Source organism: Esox lucius, chromosome 13, assembly GCF_011004845.1.
Source record: "Esox lucius isolate fEsoLuc1 chromosome 13, fEsoLuc1.pri, whole genome shotgun sequence".
NCBI classification, from domain to species: Eukaryota; Metazoa; Chordata; class Actinopteri; order Esociformes; family Esocidae; genus Esox; species Esox lucius.
Window position 1 is genome coordinate 18,286,166 of NC_047581.1, and position 21,280 is coordinate 18,307,445.

Genomic DNA, 21,280 nt, shown 5'->3' on the forward strand with positions numbered 1-21,280 from the left:
TAAGTTTATTACGCTGTTGTTTTCCTCTCAGGCTACTTGGTGAACCTTGAAGAGGTAGATGACCTTCTAACCCTATCTCGTTTTGCTCTTTGTCCCACCCAAAGACGGATGTTTCTGGAATTAGGGTGCTAACAGGCAGGAGGATAGTCTCACTGCTTGGGTTTCAATTCAACTAAACTTAAAAAAAAATCTCAGATCTATGTCTTTGTCTCTGTGGGCAGTTTGAAGAAAGTCAAAGGTAGCATATTTTTTTATAAACGCCTATTTAGACTACATAATTTGTTATGAAAACAATGTAATTTCAATCAAATTAATTTTTAAAATATGTAAATACATTTTTCTATTCACACTAGCAGCGCGAAACTCTTGCTACACTGTAAGTTGTAACACATGGATGCGCAGCACTTTAGCCAGACCACTGACTTGGAAGGCTTATAAACTCACTGACAATGTTGTTTACCTGGTAACTAACAGGGCACTCTCTGTCGAACAAGTGCTGTTGCTGGTGATGATAGAATTGTTTTGCTGTCACTGTGAGATGTTTTTAGTTGATTTCCAAAGACAACTTTTGTTCTGGTTCTGTTTATGGAGCTGGAAGGACCTACATAAGCAGACCTAATACTAGACATTTTCTTTAGACCTCAGTAGTCACAAGGAGTAACTCCAATGCAAATATGGCAACAAGTCTTGTTCATCTAAATAAAACTATTGTAGTGTAAAAACAGTTTTAGAGCAGTTGCTAAAAGTCTCCAACTGCTTGCCATCTCATCTGAAAAACATGTATTTTTGGAGGAGCAGGCTAGTAGTTCCTGTAGACTTGCAGCAACTGGGTTTATGTAGCCGGTGTGAAATGGCTTGGCAGTCTAGTGGTGTGCGCTGGTAGCATTTCAATGGGTGACATTACTTGCTCCGAGGTCTTGAAGTAGATGTTTTCCTTCCTTTGCAAGGGCCACAGCTTTGATGGGGCAAATGGTGATGGTGCCTTGTGGGTGATTGTTCGATGTCTTCAGTGGATCGCTGATTCAAGCCCAGTATGGTGCACATGAGACAGTAGAGGAAGCAATATTGTTTAATGAATGCTGTTGACCCAGATCACTCAGTTGAGCTCTTTTCATCTACCGGGGTTGCTGATGAGAAGGTTGAAGTCAAACGGGGGGGGTGTAGCTGGTGTGAAACGGCTAGCCAGTTAGTGATGCGTGCTGGTAGCATTTCATTGACGTCCCTTGCTCTGAAACTTCTGTTTACCCTGCTTCTATGGGGCCATGGTTTTTGTGAGGTAACAGTAGTGCTGAGTGACTGTTGTCATTGATGTGTTCAGAGGGTCCCTGGTTTGAGACCTACTTGTGGCAGAGAGAGGGGCAGATGAAGTGCTTTTGCACTTAGGTAGTCATTTTCCACTTTCTGCAAACGGCTCGACATAGGCATGAAAATGGCATCTACGACTTGGTCTGATTGTAGGCAAGAAGAACTCAAGTCAGATGTTACGGGTTGTAGTACAGCAATAACAGCTTAGTGTTCAGGCATACATACTCGCGGTGTATGTGTGTGTCTTGGCAGTGGGTTGAGAGGGATGTCAGGCAGTAAAACTGAGATGAGGCAGGGCTGAGACTTAGGGCCCTGAAATTTGTGCCTGCTCACAGTGCAAACACAGGAGGCATCTGCAGGCAGCTGTGTGTGTGGGGGGGAGTGGGTGCTTGGGTTGGGAGTGGGGGGGGTGGCTTGGGGCTGGTTGAGGGGGCTTGGTGGCGGTGGGGGGTGGCTCCAGAGTGAACACAATCAGTCCTCTGTTTTCATAAGACTTGTGGTATGTGAGAGCAGAAACAAATGTGTTTAATTTAGGCCCTTTTCTTTCTCCCTCCTCCCCATCACCCCACCCACCGACCCCACTTTTTCAAACTGACATTTTCTAAAAGATGCTTCATGGCCTCCTGCCTCTGTAAGCTGCTCTGAGAAAATGTGTATATTCTAGAAAAAAAGGGCTTATATTAAATGTACGTCAGTACATCATCAGTACAGATCACATTCTAAAAATAAAAAAGTTTTAAAAAGTTAGTTTGTATATTTTTACCTCCTTCTAGAACAAGTTTATGATGTCTGTGTAGAGGTATTTACCCTGTTGTGTACGCTGGACTTATTACCTGTAAACTTTCTTGAGAGGAATCCCACACTCCATTATGTTGGCAACCAATGCTGATCAGTTTATTGGTCAGTTCAATCATGAAAAAGGCAGGTTTCAATGGTCGTTTGTAAAGATGTTGCACTTTTAGCTACCACCTTTGCTTTCTCACCCTCATTCCCCAACCTTACACACACATGCACATGCATGCACTTAGTTAATTTGATTTCCCTGTTGAGCTTTATAGTAAACATCCTGCCAACCACTGCTAACCACCAAATGTTCTGGAGTTAATTACAAAGAAGTTTACGGCTGTGCATTTCAATATGAGTAGGCTGCTCCCCAAACAATAAAATGTTGTGTTCCTGCACCACTGGACAAACAACGTCAGGGGACATGATGTGAAAGACAGACATCTTCTCCGTTACTGATGTAGCAAGGCTTGACATTGGACTGTATTGACACTGAGTTTACCAGACTTGCCTATCACAATTGAAACCAGATACACCAGGTATGGAAAACCATGTTAACTGAGTTCTTATAATTGAGTGCAACAGCATGGCAGCCTCCCTTCTCTCTCGCTCTCTCTCTATCTCTCTTTCTCTCTCTCTAAGTCTCTCTCTCTTTCTCTCTCTGCCAGTGAAAAAGCAAGCCTCCTGCCAAATGAATGATTATTTTCTTATGGCTTTAAGTATACGTTCAGATTCATTTGACCTGCCTGATGTTGTGTTCTGTAACAATTGCTCACTTATTCCAAACTTTCACCCCAACAAGGCCTTGCAAAGTGCTTCTTTTCCTTAACCACATCTGACTGAGATTACCTCAAACTAAATAAAATGGATTTTAAAAAAATCCTGTACTTCGTTTAAAAAGATATTCACTCTGCTGCTGTAGCAACACTCTTTAAGCTCTGGTTACAGGAAGCAATAATTCAGCATCACTTCAAGCCTTCCAAATGTATTAGTGGGACTTTGCAAATGGCCTAAATGGCCTAAATACTCAAAATGTTTCAGTATATGCGTAAGCTAGTAATACTCTCATTGTGTTCAATGAATTCGGAAAGGGTGTGTTTGTGTAATATTTAGAAGTTCTTACAAAATAATCTAATGTATGTTTAGAAGAACACCAGCTGTCTTTTTTACTGTTGAGTATCACAAGCCCAGAAGAAAAGTTTGGATTGCATGTTATTTTTTTTGCTGGGTCTTAAACCTCAAGCTAAGCGACAATGGCATGGATGCAAGTAATCTTGAAGGCTACCATGGTAGTGATATCAGGTCCTTATTGGACCAAGACTGATAGTTTTAAGAAAGCATGGATGTGTGTTATTTTGGATTTATGTTGGACTTTTTGACACAATGTGTATTGTAACTGCTTGAGAATCTTGGAAAAGCCCCTGTGCTGTTTTCTAGACCTCCCTCACACTGCCTTCCCTCTTCACTCTCCTTTCTCCCTCTTTGCGCTAATAGTTCTTTTGTGTACAAGAGCATGTTAAGAGGCCAATGAGTCTGGCCTTAATAGGCCATGTTGCCATAGAAACCAGTGCACTCTGGATGGCTGACCTTTGACCCATTTTCCCCCGGCTGTGAATAAGAGAGCAGGGGGACCAACCAGGTCACAATACAGGCCCAAAGAGCTATGGGAGTGCCCCTGTCACAGTCACTTAACTTTACTCCTTTACTTGCTAATGGACACTTCAAATGTGCTAGCCATTAGCGGGATGCTAGTGACACTGCTGGAGACAGCAACCTTCTCAGGGTTAATCCCATGCATAAACTGGGAGTCTGCTCTAGCTTGGGGGGCATTGATGAATATTCCCCTGCTATTCATAAATCCACCCTACCACACACATCTATGTTGTTTATATTGTTCTCACATTCAGAATAGCTGTCATTGTATACATTTTATTGCATTGGCAGTGTATTTGGCACACATTTTTATTTCCATAAATTATATAGTCGCAATAATATTTTCCCCATGTTTTATTTGTCTGGGTAAATTCCTTAGTTTTCCTAAGGATTGTTTTCACTGACAACTTCCTGCTAAGGTAATCCACTTTACTGCAGTCAGACTGGATAATGGGCTGTTTTTCCACTAGCAGCTATTTTTGTGGCCAGTAGCAGCCAAGCTGACCAGCAGAACAGCTCGTCATTTCCCCATCAATTAACCACTAATTAGCACAATGCGGGCTGGAGTTTGCTTAAGAATTGTCTCTGTAATTGCCTGTAATGTCTGCAAACAATGGGTCTTAATTCAAACTCAGAGACAAGGCGGGACTACTTACAGTAATTGTCTTTGTTCTGCAAGCTTATAATGGTATGTCATGCATAGATCAAGTAGAGGTGTGAATGGCTCACATAAGCAGGTGATATAAGTGAAGAGAATTGGGAGGGACTGTGGTGTAAGGATGGACAAGACCATTGTGTGGAGCTGCTCTTCTTATGGGTAGAGGATCATTAACACCTCTCTCTATAACAGCAAGCTGTGTGGCCCATTTGTTTTCTGTTGGGGGCGGGGGGGGGGGGTGCGAAGGAAAACAATGGGGAGGGGGCTCTGCACACAGTAGGTGATTGACATTATCTGCTGGAGCAATCCTTGGAAGCATTCCTGTGGCGGTGCAGTATGGAGTAGAGAGGGCCGGGGTGGGGGGTTTGATGTCACAACGCCAGGCGAGCTGGAGTGGTAGTGTCAATTAATTGGTTAGAATAGACATGGTTTTTGTAGCAAACATGTAACAACATTAATAGGGCCTAGAGCAGGGACTTGTAGTCAACGTGTCCGTTCAACACTGCAGGCACCACAGGCACATTGTTGTCGTTGGTTGTTTCATTACAGAACAAAAGATCCTGTGCACGCATCCCTCCGTTGACATTAACCGCCGATAAATGCAACTTTTTTTTGTAAACACACTCCGGTCGGGAAAATAGTTAGTGAATAAAGTTTGAAGAGTTTGTCTTTCTGGCAGTGTCTGATTAACTATGACAACAAATGTCCAGACATCTGCCTCTCCTCTCTTCCATGCGCTGATGGCACCACACACTTCAGAGATGACAAAGAAACTTGGCTGTGTTTTTCCTCTGCACTGTGAGAGAGAAATGTAACAATTAGAACCCAACTCTGGCATACAGCATGCCCCAGAGCATATGTTGCATTCTCTCTGTTCGAAAAACCAAAGGACTTAATCTTGGCTTTTTGGAAATTTTCAGTGGCAACTTTGCCAAATGTGTTGCATCTGGGTCCCAGTCAAGTAGCGAAGTATTCTGATGTCTATTCTGAGTTCTGGAGACAGAGTGAAGCTGGACGGCAATTAGAGAGGCATGGAAATGGATCACATAGCTGCAGAAACTGACTTTATTTGCACAGCTTTCACAGCTTTCTATCTGACATTCTTCCCCATAAGCGTCTTTACAGTAACCAGTGTCTCAATAGAGGCCAACAATAGGCCTGTTGAAATTGTGTTTCTAATGAAGTTAAGGGCATCTGCAAAGCATTACACGACTGCCTGAAGTTTATTGTAAAATGTAATTGCCGATTTTTGTTTATAAGTGGGTTCAGTCTTTTACTGAGGATTCAGCCATGGGAACCTCCCTTTCAATAGTATTTTAATAGTATCTTCCTATTTGCTTTCAAGTGGCATTTGAAGTACCTTTCCACGAGACTGAGTACATTGAATTTATCAAATCTTAAACAAAAGCTGCTTACTGAATGTAGGGGCTTTTATTTTTTTACCGATGTTTTCCTCTTTTGGAGAGAGAATATTCTATTCCCATTTTGATTTGGTACTTTTCAAAATGGCTAGTGTCTGTATAGCTTTCCCTAAATGAGGAACACTAACGTTTACCAATATACGTAAGAGTGTGTGAGGACAGGCTTATGTTGTGCCCTGGGCTTGCCTGGCTTGTGTCTCCCCTACCACAGCCTGCTGGACCCTTCCACTCTCTCCTTCTCACATTAGGGATTGGTGTGCTGCAGTGATGGGGAGTCATAGCAATTGGCTGTGAGGTAGAGTACTGGATGTATTTGCAAGGAGGGTAGTGGAAGATAGTTTGAGGGTTGTCTTGGTCTAACCAGCTGCAATATAGAGTACAGTAGCAATTATATAAAAGAGCCTGCCTCTTCCTAAATGCAAAAGTGCCTCGGGGCATGTTCCCCTGTCCTGGCAGTAGCTGTCAAATAAGGGAAGGAGGGGGCGTGGGAGCTGGGGGTGGGCCTGGTCAGGGTAGAGCAAACGCTCACAATAGAGTTTGTTTCATTTGTGGAGGGACTTGTGATTGACATAGATTAGACAGTGAAAACTGTATTGTTTTGGTTTTCCCTCCAGAAAGCAGCATTCATTAGGCAGCATGCACAGAGCAGAGTAACGTTTCAATAGGGAGCTAGTGGCTTCTATAAGCAAGGGCCTCCTGACAGTTGTATGGACTTGGGCCCATTAGTTGTAACCTGCGATTCAGCCTTGAGCAGTGTGGTGAAAATGAAGAGGACTGATGTCAACTTCAAGAATTGTCCCCCTTTCGGATTGGAATAAGAGTCCCCTTCCCTTTTCCCTCAGTGGTCTATTGGACCCCAGCTGTCAGGACACAATACCCTCTGCCTGCTCCGACAAACTCACTCATTTTTCCCCCCCTCCCGCTCTCCCTTTCCCCCGCCCGCTATAATGTATTTTCCATTTTTAACCCACAGTCATCCAAGCTTCCTTCCTCCCTACAAACCCCGGAGTGATGAATGAAGCTTTAAAAATCGAATCCGGCCCATCACTTTTTAAAGACCCTCCCCCTTCCCCCAGCCAACTCAGGGTTCATGCAACCAGAAGGAATCTTGCTTTGTCTTCTACATTTTTTGTTTATTTGATTCCACGTTATGGAGTTTTAAAAATGTAAAAATCTGGATACAATGGGGTGTCGATAAAAGACTGTGCAAGTGGGACAGAGTGTGCAGGAGAGTGTTTAAGTACTGAAGAAGTAAGCCCCTGAAACAGCAGAGCTGTTACAAAGGTCCTAAACCTTTCAGACCTGTGCAGTCAAATAGTCAAAGGTGGCCTGACAACACCCAAACCCAAGTGGCGGAAGCTGGTTACTCTGAGATAAACATCATCCTTTCTTTACATTCTGCAGCTGACTAGGCCATTCTCAACATGCTTTTATCTGTTTAGTAATGTGCAAATCCTCTTGAAAAAAGTGGATACATTACAAAACAGCCATTATGTTACATTACAACACAGACAAGCAGAAGCTATGAAATCATGTTTGTATTCCCTGGCCAAAAGGCAATTTAGATTAACTGTGATACCACATTTTTTGTGCTTGTACAAATGCACCGTAAGCTGAAATTAAAACCCTTTTAATTAATTTGATCTTGTTGGATACCATGGAGAAAATCCACATGCATGACAATCTGCTGTATCCGGTATTTAAATTGATTCACAAACCAGATGGTGGAGCTCTGCATCGGTCAGCGCACCAGCTCCACGAAAGCTCAGGCACCGCACACAGTACAAAATGTATGGAAACATATATTTTAACCCTGTTGCTCTTGGGAGGAGGTAAAACAACTCCTCAAACGACCACTCGACATGAATATGTCCCATGGTATGGACACGTCTGGGGTGGACACATGGGCTGGTGTGGACATGTTTGGGGTGGACACATGGGCTGGTGTGGACATCTTTGGGGTGGACACATGGGCTGGTGTGGACACGTCTGAGGTGGACACATGGGCGGGTGTGGACACGTCTGAGGTGGACACATGGGCTGGTGTGGACATGTTTGGGGTGGACACATGGGCTGGTGTGGACACGTCTGAGGTGGACACATGGGCTGGTGTGGACATGTTTGGGGTGGACACATGGGCTGGTGTGGACATGTTTGGGGTGGACACATGGGCTGGTGTGGACACGTCTGAGGTGGACACATGGGCTGGTGTGGACATGTTTGGGGTGGACACATGGGCGGGTGTGGACACGTCTGAGGTGGACACATGGGCTGGTGTGGACATGTTTGGGGTGGACACATGGGCTGGTGTGGACATGTTTGGGGTGGACACATGGGCTGGTGTGGACACGTCTGAGGTGGACACATGGGCTGGTGTGGACATGTTTGGGGTGGACACATGGGCTGGTGTGGACACGTCTGAGGTGGACACATGGGCTGGTGTGGACATGTTTGGGGTGGACACATGGGCGGGTGTGGACACGTCTGAGGTGGACACATGGGCTGGTGTGGACATGTTTGGGGTGGACACATCTGAGGTGGACACATGGGCTGGTGTGGACACATCGGGGGTGGACACATGGGCGGGTGTGGACATGTGGGTTGGGGTGGACACGTGGGCTGGTGTGGACAGGTCTGGTGTGGACACGTGGGCTGGTGTGGACAGGTCTGGTGTGGACACATGGGCTGGTGTGGACACGTGGGCTGGGGCTGCCGTAAAAATAACAGCCGTGTTAAAACGCCAAAATAGACGAAAAGAAAACACTACTGCTCCAGCTAATCAGCGCTATGATAACACAACAACAAAAAAATGAACAATGAAAGTGGATTGGTTTGGTTGGGTCAAAAGGCCAGAACAGTACACCAGGATGCCATAGGCTTAGTGCTGGGACCGAACCCCTGGCTCTACCTCCGCTCCTGATGAAGCTTCCTTCCAGCTGTCCTTTCCCACCCGCTAGTGGATGGGCGCCCACAGCTGGACTCATGTTTTTCCCTGACAAACGGCAATTTCACAGTCCCCCTCTAGTCCTCTGTGTTCACATCCCTCTCCCCCTATTGCCAAAAGCCTGTGTCTGACTCCAACAGCTTGAGTCTCATACAGGTGCCTGTCAGGGTTATGGCTCTCTGCTGTCTCCCATGACATTTATTACACTGTAGTCTGCTGGAATTGCTAAACCATATTTCATGCAATTCTGTCTCCACAAATATTATTGAGTCTCAACAGGCTAGATAATGGCATATGGTGTAAATTGGGATGTGGGATTGGTAGCTCATTGAATGTGCACTAAGCAGATTTCTTATTGTTGTGTTGGAAATGCGTTCCTTTTCATTTTTATTTATCCCAGCCATGCTACTGTACTTGGTTTGTATCATACATTTTTAGTCCACCTCTAATCTTTTTGCGTGCATATATATTATTATTTTACTGTCCAGACTGTTTATTTCTTGTTACTTGTTCTTGACCCCACAGTACCTTCAGATGAAATGGCCCCTGCTGGATGTCCCTGGAGCTGCTGGACTCAAAGACTCACGCTCTCCCACCCCAGGGCATCTAGTGAGTAGACCATACCATGACCTCGATCTAGTACCTGTTCCACCAACTAGGCTACATTATTAGAACAGTCCTTCAGCCATTCTCTATATGAAAATGTGACCTTGTATCAGTGTGAGAAGACCAATTTTTCTACGTTGCTCCTCTGGACTATTCAGGCATTTGGGCCTAAGTGTCTCAGAACAAGATTATTGTTCATATGCCTTCTGGAACAAACTGTTGATTCTTATTTACCAGAGCACCCTGCGTTGCACTGCTGGCTAGCCTCTGAAGCTAAGCAGGGTTGGTAAAACACTGGAACTTAGACCAGATGCTGCTCGAAGTGTTGTTGGAGGGCCAGTAGAGTGTACCCTCCCCCCCGGTCTTGAGATGAATTCCCAGGACAGTTAAGGGGACACGTTTGTATGGTGCCGTCTTTCAGATGGGGATTTAAGATGGGTGTTGTGTGGTCACAAAAATGTATCCATCCTCACCTCATCAACACATAGCCAATGTGTGGTGGGTGCCCTGGCACAAATTGTTTGTTCTGCAGCCAGGGAAGTGATGGAGTAGGTGCATTTCTCCTCGGCTATGTAAAACCCTTTGAGTACCATAATCTGTAGAAAGACGCTATACAAATCCGTGACATTATAATTAAATGTCGGGATTCCAGGAGGTTATTATATTTTGCCATAGCTTTTGACTCTGACATTCTGACCGAGAATAAACTCAAAGGTACAGTTGGTTCTGTTACGCCCCATGTGGGTGCGTGCGAGGGATAACAAAAGATAGCCACGTAAGGATCAACTTACCATGAAGTGCGGAGAGAAAATAGAACAGTGTATCTTGCCTCTTATCATATCCGAGGGATCTAGGGTGAGGGAAGTGATGTGTAGTCATGCCCAGAGAGCCACCCTCAGTCACTGTGAGTAAATAACCACAATGACTCAGCCTGTGACCTCTGTGATCCTGGCTAGACGGGTCTGTTTAGTTTGTGGTGCGTTTGTCGGATCTCATAAACGCAATGATGCACTTGACAAAGTCCTCATTGAGTGGCGTCAATGGAAGCTGTTGTCAGTGCGAGCATTTCTAGCCTTGCCCTGGGGAATCCAGAGCTGCTCTGTGGCTGACTTCACTCTCAATTGGAAGCCAATTAAAGATATTTTATTACAATAAGTGCTGACCTGTCAGTGACTCTGTGAACATGGCTCGTTTGTCTGCGGGACACAGTGTATTTGTTTGACTCCAGCCAATGGATTTTATTTTATTTACTTAATATATGACATTATGAAATGCATGGGCCAGCATCTGAATGAGAGGCACACTAATCACAATTGAATTAGGAAGAAATGAAAGGGGCTATTGAAGACTTGTTGTGGACACTGAGGACTTTGGCTTGGTTCCAGTTGCCTTTCCTTGGCTGAAGACATAAGACCCACATGAAAATAATTCCCCAGTTTTGCGGTGAGCCTTCTATCTGTACGACCTTCATCTTTATTGAACGTCTGTGGAACCAGGAACATCAATAGAGACTTATAGTGGATAAGGATCAGGACTTTGCCAATCAGACTTAAGGAATTGAGCAAATTTTTAAAAATGTCTTTATATATTTCATTGTCTTACTTTCGATTTGTGTATAGGACAGTCTCCCCACTCGCTCCTGTGTATCAGGTTTAGCCTTCCCGGCAATTGAGTATTGTACAGTGGTCTTGTGAAGTAGCCATGCTAGATCAGGTGATCTGAGACTAAAGGTCGTCAGTCGTGTGAGCAGAAGCATTCTCTAATCCAGAGGCAGCAGAGACTCGTAGCCCAGGCAACTGTGGATTCAGCCTGAAACACCCCACTGTGCCCTTACACCCACCGCATGCCCCTCTGGTGGGAGGCTGCCAGGGAGCCCGGCTGATTATGTGCTCATTACCCCAGCAGCAAAAAGGGGGACCAGGGGGGACCAGGAAGCAGGCTCCAGCAGGGCCCAGCGCTACGCTAATGAGAGCAGGGTTAGAGGATGGGAGCATGCATGGGTCCGGGGATTACTGCCCAGGGGCCAGGGCCAAACCCAGCCAGAGAGGGACCTGAGGAGTGCGGAAGGAGCCAGGGGACAGCAGCACAGCATCCGTCAACCAGCGTCTTTATGTATTCCTGCTTTCTTCTGCCAGCAGTCATTACATGTCGTGATTGTATATTCATGATGGCTAGCGTGGAGACGGCTTTTGTCTGATATTGATTGTGGAAGTTCTGGGGTCGACCCTTAAGTACACATATGCATTTACCTTCTGATTCATCCACTGGTCATGCACATACGGCCCTTTATTGGTATGGTTTACCTACCTTATAATTTGTAGGGATGCCTATTCTCCCTTAGTGACTCTGCTGATTAATTTGTCATTTAGCAAGCAGGCAAGTTTTTTTTTATATAGTACAATTCATACATTGAAGCAATTCAATGTGCTTTGCAAAGAATAAAAAAATGAAATAAAAATAGAAACATATACTAGAATAAAAACATATACATGAAATAGAATAACAAAACACGTTTAACTTAAAATTTACTTTTATGTTCACTTTTGATAAATAGCCAATAGTACCAGAATGTTTATTATATATGCTATTCGAACAGACAATAATACTGTATTTTCTAAACACACGCAGTTCACTTGTCTTCACACAGTGGAAACAGTATACATACACTCACCTAAAGTATTATTAGGAACACCACACTAAGACTGTGTTTGACCCCCTTTCGCCTTCAGAACTGCCTTAATTCTATGTGGCATTGATTCAACAAGGTGCTGAAAGAATTCTTTAGAAATGTTGGCCCATATTGATAGGATAGCATCTTGCAGTTGATGGAGATTTGTGGGATGCACATCCAGGGCACGAAGCTCCCGTTCCACCACATCCCAAAGATGCTCTATTGGGTTGAGATCTGGTGACTGTGGGGGCCATTTCAGTACAGTGAACTCATTGTCATGTTCAAGAAACCAATTTGAAATGATTTGAGCTTTGTGACATGGTGCATTACCCTGCTGGAAGTAGCCATCAGAGGATGGGTACATGGACATGGTCAGAAACAATGCTCAGGTAGGCCGTGGCATTTAATGATGCCCAATTGGCACTAAGGGGCCTAAAGTGTGCCAAGAAAACATCCCCCACACCATTACACCACCACCACCAGCCTGCACAGTGGTAACAAGGCATGATGGATCCATGTTCTCATTCTGTTTACGCCAAATTCTGACTCTACCATCTGAATGTCTCAACAGAAATCGAGACTCATCAGACCAGGCAACATTCTTCCAGTCTTCAACTGTCCAATTTTGGTGAGCTCGTGCAAATTGTAGCCTCTTTTCCTATTTGTGGAGATGAGTGGTACCCGGTGGGGTCTTCTGCTGTTGTAGCCCATCCGCCTCAAGGTTGTGCATGTTGTGGCTTCACAAATGCTTTGCTGCATACCTCGGTTGTAACGAGTGGTTATTTCAGTCAAAGTTGCTCTTCTATCAGCTTGAATCAGTCGGCCCATTCTCCTCTGACCTCTAGCATCAACAAGGCATTTTCGCATCAACAAGGCATACTGCCGCATACTGGATGTTTTTCCCTTTTCACACCATTCTTTGTAAACCCTAGAAATGGTTGTCCGTGAAAATCCCAGTAAATGAGCAGATTGTGAAATACCAGCCCATCTGGCACCAACAACCATGCCACGCTCAAAATTGCTTAAATCTCCTTTCTTTCCCATTCTGACATTCAGTTTGGAGTTCAGGAGATTGTCTTGACCAGGAACACACCCCTAAATGCATTAAAGCAACTGCCATGTGATTGGTTGATTAGATAATTGCATTAATGAGAAATTGAACAGGTGTTCCTAATAATCCTTTAGGTGAGTGTATATCTCAGAAATATATGTAACACCTCTGAAAATACAAGTCATGTAATACTCTCAAGGTTTACATACAAGTCATGTAATACTCTCGAGGTTTACATACAAGTCATGTAATACTCTCGAAGTTTACGTACAAGTCATGTAATACTCTTGAGGTTTACATATAAGTCATGTAATACTCTCGAGGTTTACATACAAGTCATGTACAATCAGTACATGCCTGACATATCACTCTGGAGGGTTACCTACATCAGATACACGTTTTTGAAATAGTTACACAATTTCTCCCACAAATCTGTGTATGTTGTTATAACAAAATGCACACTGTTCCGTGTATGGCATTTGTATGCATCTTTGCTGAAATCAGTATTGATATTACCAAATTCATAAATAGAAGCAATTCAGTGTGCTTTATAATTAATACAAAAACATGGAAAGTTTAAGAGGTCAGTCATAGGCACATGAAAAGAGAAGTGTATTTAACCTGGATTTAAATATTGATATGTTTGGGGCACATCTAAAAACTTCTGGTAGTTTATTCAGTTTTATACAGCATAACTGCTAAATGCAGCTTCGCCATATTTAGTTTGGACTATGGGCTCTACTAGCTGACCTGAGTCCATGGATCTAAGAGCCCTACTTGGTTTATAATCTGTTAGCATATCAGAAATGTATTCGGGGCCTAAACCATTTAGCACCAGGTCGTCAGCAGTAATGAGATGATGATGCCATTGCTCATGATCAGATTCCTGACGCATCAGATCATTCCTCAGCGTAGACGACGACGTACATTGTAATGAATGATGGAGCTGGCCTCTCATGGACTTCTCCATCTGAGTTAGAGGGAAGAGACTGTGAAATTAAACCTTCTGTGTATATGAGCAGCCCGGGGAACTGGAAGGCTGTCTGTCCTGTCACTGCTGTACAGATTGGGTCCATAAGGCTTGTATGCTAATAAGCGACAGCTCCGGCCGAGATCCTCAATTATTCACGAGACAGGTTTAGCATTCAGTTGGTATTGCTTTTGGTAGTATGGGGGGCAGACGGAGGATAAGGGAACGGGCTTGTCTGTGAATAACCCCCCACCGCCCCCATATCACACCCTGTGTTCAGAGGGTTGCCTCTTCATGCATTATACATCAAAGGCGATGCAGGGACCAGGTGATGCATTCTGGGGGACAGCCTCAGTCCTGTTTTTCCACCAGTAGTGGTAGGAGTATGGTACTGGACAGGGCATTTGCCTGCAGTAACACACATCAAAGTAGACTAACTCTAGACTTACTAGACTAATGTTCACCAGGTGATCAAGCTATGTCAATATTACAAACGAATGCTCCTTCAGGTCTTTCTACCATTTCCACTAATCTGCCCATGTTCAACCTCCATGGAGTCCCCAGAAAATGGAGACATTCCTTTTTCAAGAATTCTGTCATCTTCAACCTAGCTTCCAATTTCCCCTGAAATCAGGTGCTGTAAGATCGTTCAGGCATTTCTTCTACCCCTGCTAAGTTAGGTTAGTCCATGTTATACTGAATATTACAAGTGACTCACTGCTAAGCAAGTTTACAAAGGAATGTTTTAACAAGGTCTGCTCCAGTCATTAGAACATCAGTACTCACAGCTCAGTCTGACCTCCTGCTCTGAACTTGACAAAGACAGAAGAATTCTATTCTCTGTGTTTCAATATCCCTTTACAAGGCAATCAAAATGACAGTAGGAGAGCTGGTCTTTACAGGGATTTAACACTACGGTAGTTTTATTTAGGTGAACTTCTTCAACAGAAAGTGCCATGTTGGTTACCATGTAAACCACATTGTCAGTGAGTGTATATGCCGTCCTGGTCAGTGCTCTGGCGAAACCATTGCACACACATGAGTTTCTCGTTGCCAGTGTGAATCAAACATGTTATTGGTTGTAGACTAAATAAACCCTTAGTGCTTGTGTGTCAGTAGCATTTCATAAGTCAGTGCAATATGGAGGTAAACATATTGGTTGTTAAAAACATTATCATTGACAATGGATTTGCATTCCAAAGATAGCATGTCCATTCAATTGCCTTTTGTTTTTATTGTATTTCTCCTATTAGGGATTACAGGCATTATATTCAAAATCATATAGTTTATTATTACAGTAAACATTTGAGATCCTATAGCCCTTTTCAGCACACTAGACTGTGAACACATTTTTGTAAAGATGTTGATCCAGAATGGTACAGATTGGTTTTGGCAATGGTAGTTTCTGCTAGCTCCTGGTCAAAAATAGTTCGACAGACCTTTGGCTTGATGTCCTTTGAGATTTGCCAGTGTTGCATTACGCGTTGAACAACCCGAGTCCATCAAGAAATCAAAGGCTTTGGGAGGCTTGAACAGAATACTGATGGAAAGGCGGCAGTCCCAATATGCTCTGCAGAAAACTGCTTTTATAGACACAGTAGCAGGTGAGGTACACAGCCACTAATACACATGAAGGGACACTTAAAAACTAAGTTTTATGAAAAAGGTATCAATGATATATCAAAAGGTCAGTAGTGATATATTTTTGGTTTATATGCCATGTTAATGATTATCACTGATGAGAGTTAGTAAATAATTGTTCTCTGCTTCCTAACAAATAAGATGTTTTGTCCATGCTTGCCCTTTAGCTTGGCCTATCTGTTCTTTGTTTGACCTTGATGAAACACGAAATGACCTATTGGTGACTGCAGGGTAATATTGCAATTTTCTTACATTAAGCATTATATACGTTTACCCCTTTAGAGGAGATGATTGGCCAGATGAAAAGTGACGTAGCTTGTCTGGGACTGCTAGTGTAGTTGTTGGCGGGTTTGTTTTTTAAAGGACACAGTCAGTCCACACTCTCTTCCTGTTGGCGTTGACAAACAAGGCTTGGATTTCTCTGCATGCCATGCATTCTTTTCACTCTTTCTTTCCTAGAGTTTTGAAAGGCCTCTGAGCCTCCCACCCAGAAGTGATCTCGTAGCAGAAAGGCACACAAAGCTCTGGGGTTATTCAGTTTGTTCTGAGCTCTCTTCCCCATCAGCTATTTGCCTAGTAATTCAATTCAGATGTGCAGGATCCAAAAACATGTTTGCTTGAATGAAATCCACCCCTCCACCCACATTAACCAAGGACGGTGCTTTTCTTAGCTGCGTTCCAAGTTTAACGGCTCGGTGAGGTACTGCCACCTCGCCCTCTTTCGCCTCAAACCGCTAAACAGACAGCCACCTTGTTTCTGAACTGGCTCAGCAACTTTTTGCTATTTTTCATCTTCCTGTTATCATGTCGACTCAAATTTTATATAATTCCTTAGCGTTGCCACACGCCAGTTGTGAAGGCTTTGTTCTTTGTTGCAGTGGATTGGCGATTTTTCAACAAGAAGTCAGGTTTATAAAGAGCATGATGTCTGTGTGGCAGAGCAGTTCCCATCTGGTCCTAGATTGCTCTTTCTCTGTGCTGGCCGTCACATAGATGTTGTTTATATTTAAAACACAGCTCGTGTTCCATGTGGTTTCCTTATTACACCTGGCCCATGGGTCATGAAACCAAGCATGTGAAGCCGTTATGGATAGGAGGGTTATTAGAGGCTTAATGGTGGTTTAATGGGCTGAAGAGTTATTTCTTACCTATTTAGAACCATGATGAAGTAACTTTAATCAATGGTCTTTGTTGTTGTTGTCTTGAGAACGAAGTGTTATGTTTGCTAACTGGGAACTACTGTTGAACTACTTCATATCAATGAAAATTGTATGTGACAGAATGACAAAGTCTAATACAATTACTGTTGTTATAAAAACATTGTTTTTGGAGTCATTCACAATATCCTGATCCAGAGGGAGGGACTTGCTTGTTGCTGTTCAGTTAATACCTAATAACCCAGTAGAAAGTGATGAGGTAATCATCCTTTACCCTCTAGCTAGACCACAGAGGGACTTCACCTCTGGAGATGGGTTAAGCAGGTAGGCCGCTGTCCAAAATGGTTTTGCATGCGACAGCCTACACCTACATATTTATATTTTGAACATTTCATTTTGGCTGGCTTTCCTCAAATGCAAAGTCTGTTGGCGTCCATGTTGAAACTGACACTGTTAAAAAAAATAACACACACATTCTAAGAAAACACATCATTGGTGTTTGCCAAATTATGAATTATTAATGCTGATCATTTTGCAATTCTCACTGAAGTGCTTCCCAAAATGTGTTGGCACTCAGGTCTAGAGGTCTCAAACAGCATCCACAACATAGGGAACATTCACTCACACTGAACATGAAGTAGAACAGCAAAGTATAGCTTAAAGTATACATAACATTTGGGCGCTGGATTTTTTACAATGTGTAGATAAAGTATTTATGCCAACATTATATCATATATAAACAGTATCATGTTGTTTTTTGTTTATTTAAACCTAATTTGCACATTTAAATAAATGTACTTTTCCATTACAGTCTTAAAACAATTTCTCTTAGTCCTGTTTGCATCTGTAAATATTATCCTCATCACAACTGGCATTTTTTAAATCAAAGCAGGCTTTGGAAACAGGAGAAACAAGTTTGCTTTGACTTAAAGAGGCAGAAAGATTGGAACTGCTTAAAAAAGAGGCAAAAAAGCATGCCTGAGATCTGGAACAATTCTAAGCAGCGTGAAGTAAGAGGGCGTACAGCCGTGTCAATGCGAACCTTGTTCCTTCCTGGACCTCGTTGGTTAGTGGAGAGGTTGAGAAGGGGGTGGGGAGGGATACTGAAAGAAGGAGAGGTTGGAGGAACAAGACTCCTTTCTCCCCCCCACCGGCTAGCTCTCCCATGTGACGACTTGGGCCAACAAGCGTTCCATTGAGCGGGGCAGCTAGGGGAAATGACTGGGAGGCTGAACGCCGCCTAATGAAAGTAGAGACGCTGGTTATTATTATTATCATCATCATCATAATCCTCCTCCTCCTCCTTCTGGCGGTGCGCCAGGTCTGCCAGCTCATTGGTTTTCAATTCTGGTACTGGGGACCCGAGGGGTACACATTTTCGTTGTTACTTAAAGTAAAAACAAATCTTAGGTTGATCATTGTAATCAGTTGTTTAATGCTAGGGCAAATACAAAAATGTGGAACCTTTCTGGCCCCTGAGGACTAGCGTTTAGAATCGCTGTGCTAGCTAGCTGCACAATGGTAGCTATATTCAGGTAATTCTTTAACATCTTAGGTTCATCATATTGTGATTGATGATAAATTGTGAGTGCTTTCAGTGTATACAATTGTATTTCCATCGGTCAGACTGATAAGTGCTTCCAGTGCAGAGAAATCAAACCAGATCAGTTTGACAGCCCCCAAATTATGTGACAGGGTAACGTCATACAGGCTTTGATCAGTAGAGGGAGGATCAGTGTGGGCTGCCTTAGTCATGTGAAATAAAGCCATGTGTATGTGTTATGAGATACCTAGAGTATTGGGAGCTTGTGTTGGTGTGACTTTTGGATCTCGGGCCCTGTTGTTTTGCCTGTTGGGCTGAACAAACAGTTCTCGCCACTAAATGGCCGTAATGGTGTTGGCATGCACTCGCATGCTTTCACTGTGTCTTGGTGGGGATCCAGATTGCATCATCAGGCCCATCACATTCACAGCCACATCCTGCGTTGTTTAACAGAGAGGAAGGCTGGCCGACAAGCAGGCACAGATTTACATGACTCAGTGACTTCCAACAACATACATGACTCAGTGATTACCAACAACATACATGACTCAGTGACTTCCAACAACATACATGACTCAGTGATTACCAACAACATACATGACTCAGTGATTACCAACAACATACATGACTCAGTGATTACCAACAACATACATGACTCAGTGATTACCAACAACATACATGACTCAGTGATTTACAACAACATACATGACTCAGTGATTACCAACAACAAACATGACTCAGTGATTTACAACAACATACATGACTCAGTGATTACCAACAACATACATGACTCAGTGATTTACAACAACATACATGACTCAGTGATTACCAACAACAAACATGACTCAGTGATTTACAACAACATACATGATTCAGTGATTGCCAACAGAATACATGACTCAGTGATTACCAACAACATGACTCAGTGACTACAAACAACATACATGACTCAGTGACTACAAACAACATACATGACTCAGTGACTACAAACAACATACATGACTCAGTGACTACCAACAACAGTGATTACCAACAACGTACATGACTCAGTGACTACCAACAACATACATGACTCAGTGATTACAAACAACATACATGACTCAGTGATTACAAACAACATACATGACTCAGTGATTACAAACAACGTACATGACTCAGTGATTACCAACAACGTACATGACTCAGTGATTACCAACAATGTACATGACTCAGTGATTACTTTCATGTTAACTGACATAAAACGATCATGTCAAACCACACATGTCAAGGACATTGCATGGCATGTTACACATTTCGTGTTATCTTCAGTGAGCCTTTGGAGAACCTGGTCTAACTCATCCACTTTCTCCGGTGTGTAAAACCCCTCTGTTTTTTCCTCTTGTCTCTCCGGCAGTCCAACAAAGTCCCAGTAGTGCAGCATGCTCACCATGTACACCCGCTGACCCCCCTCATCACCTACAGCAATGAACACTTCTCACCCGGAACCCCTCCCTCACACCTCTCCCCAGAGATCCTTGACCCAAAGACAGGTACACACATGCACTCACAAACCTTATGGAGAATCATGTTGCCTGATATTATCTGATGCAAAACATGACATGGAGTGCTTTAAATGTTAATGTTAGGATGTCAGACTTGAATTACAAGACAAAATGACCTTGGCCCGTGACAAGCAAAATGACCCAAATGCTTAAACTGTCCCTTGTGTGTTCTTTAGGCATTCCTAGGACGCCCCACCCATCAGAGCTGTCTCCATACTACCCCCTGTCTCCTGGTGCCGTGGGACAGATCCCCCACCCTCTGGGCTGGCTGGTGCCACAGTGAGTAAAACACCGCTGGAGATAATACTGTTTAGATCTCATTGTGCACTCTCACGTGCTTCTTTTACACCTCACATGGATTTCTTTTTGATACCAAAACACTGGATTATTTGCAATATGATTTCCTGCTATTATATGGGTTTTGCTATGGGTCTTGGAATCAATTGAAATGTCGCTTTTCTGCATCCAGTGAATTGCAGTTAATAAGGGCCAGATTAGTGCTGGTGAGTTCCAAGTCAGCTGTGTCTGATCCCCTTCTCTTTTCATTCTCAGACAGGGCCAGCACATGTACTCCATCCCCCCGGGGGGGTTCCGCCACCCGTATCCTGCCCTCGCAATGAATGCATCCATGTCCAGGTGAGTGTTTTTTTTATGGTTGGGTCCCTGCCCTCTTTATGGTTGGGTCCCTGCCCTCTTTATGGTTGGGTCCCTGCCCTCTTTATGGTTGGTTCCCTGCCCTCTTTATGGTTGGGTCTCTGCCCTCTTTATGGTTGGGTCTCTGCCCTCTTTATGGTTGGGTCTCTGCCCTCTTTATGATTGGGTCTCTGCCCTCTTTATGGTTGGGTCTCTGCCCTCTTTATGGTTGGGTCTCTGCCCTTTTTATGGTTGGGCCTCTGCCCTTTGTCACTCACTTTCAGCGATCCCTGTCAACTCTTCTGAAAATATATTCAGTATCCTGTGGTTATATCACAGACTATAGTTCTGTTTAGCACAGGATTAGTACAGGGGTATCCAGCCATGATCACCTAGTGGGGTAGAGACTACAAAGGAATTTCTGGGCTAAGTCTTGTATATAAGAGCCCTTATAAAAAGAGCTTACAATCAGTGCAGTGTAACTACATTATCTTGCAATTACTTTGTACGATATGTCACTGTTACTTTGTACGATATGTCACTGCAGTCTTTTTTTTAAGGTCTAGCCCTTAAAAAGCACTGTATTCTCTCTATGAACTAGCATGGCCAGACCAATGTTATGTGCTCCTCTGTTACACACACACACACACACACACAAAGATGAAAGGGTTCAAGAATCGATTAGGATAAATCAAAGCTTATC

At 43.5% G+C, this 21,280-nt stretch overlaps 1 protein-coding gene across 3 annotated transcripts in view; it reads left to right on the forward strand.

Annotated features, from left to right (window-relative positions):
* tcf7l1b (transcription factor 7 like 1b) overlaps nucleotides 1-21,280 on the forward strand; it is a 43,965-nt gene that overhangs the window by 17,179 nt on the left and 5,506 nt on the right. For all 3 annotated transcript variants that reach the window (XM_010876374.4, XM_010876375.4, XM_020052992.3), the window contains exons 4-7: nucleotides 9,290-9,373; nucleotides 19,797-19,932; nucleotides 20,121-20,223; nucleotides 20,497-20,580. In XM_010876374.4, coding sequence (XP_010874676.1) covers nucleotides 9,290-9,373; nucleotides 19,797-19,932; nucleotides 20,121-20,223; nucleotides 20,497-20,580 — 407 coding nt within the window. The remainder of the gene's footprint in view (nucleotides 1-9,289; nucleotides 9,374-19,796; nucleotides 19,933-20,120; nucleotides 20,224-20,496; nucleotides 20,581-21,280) is intronic.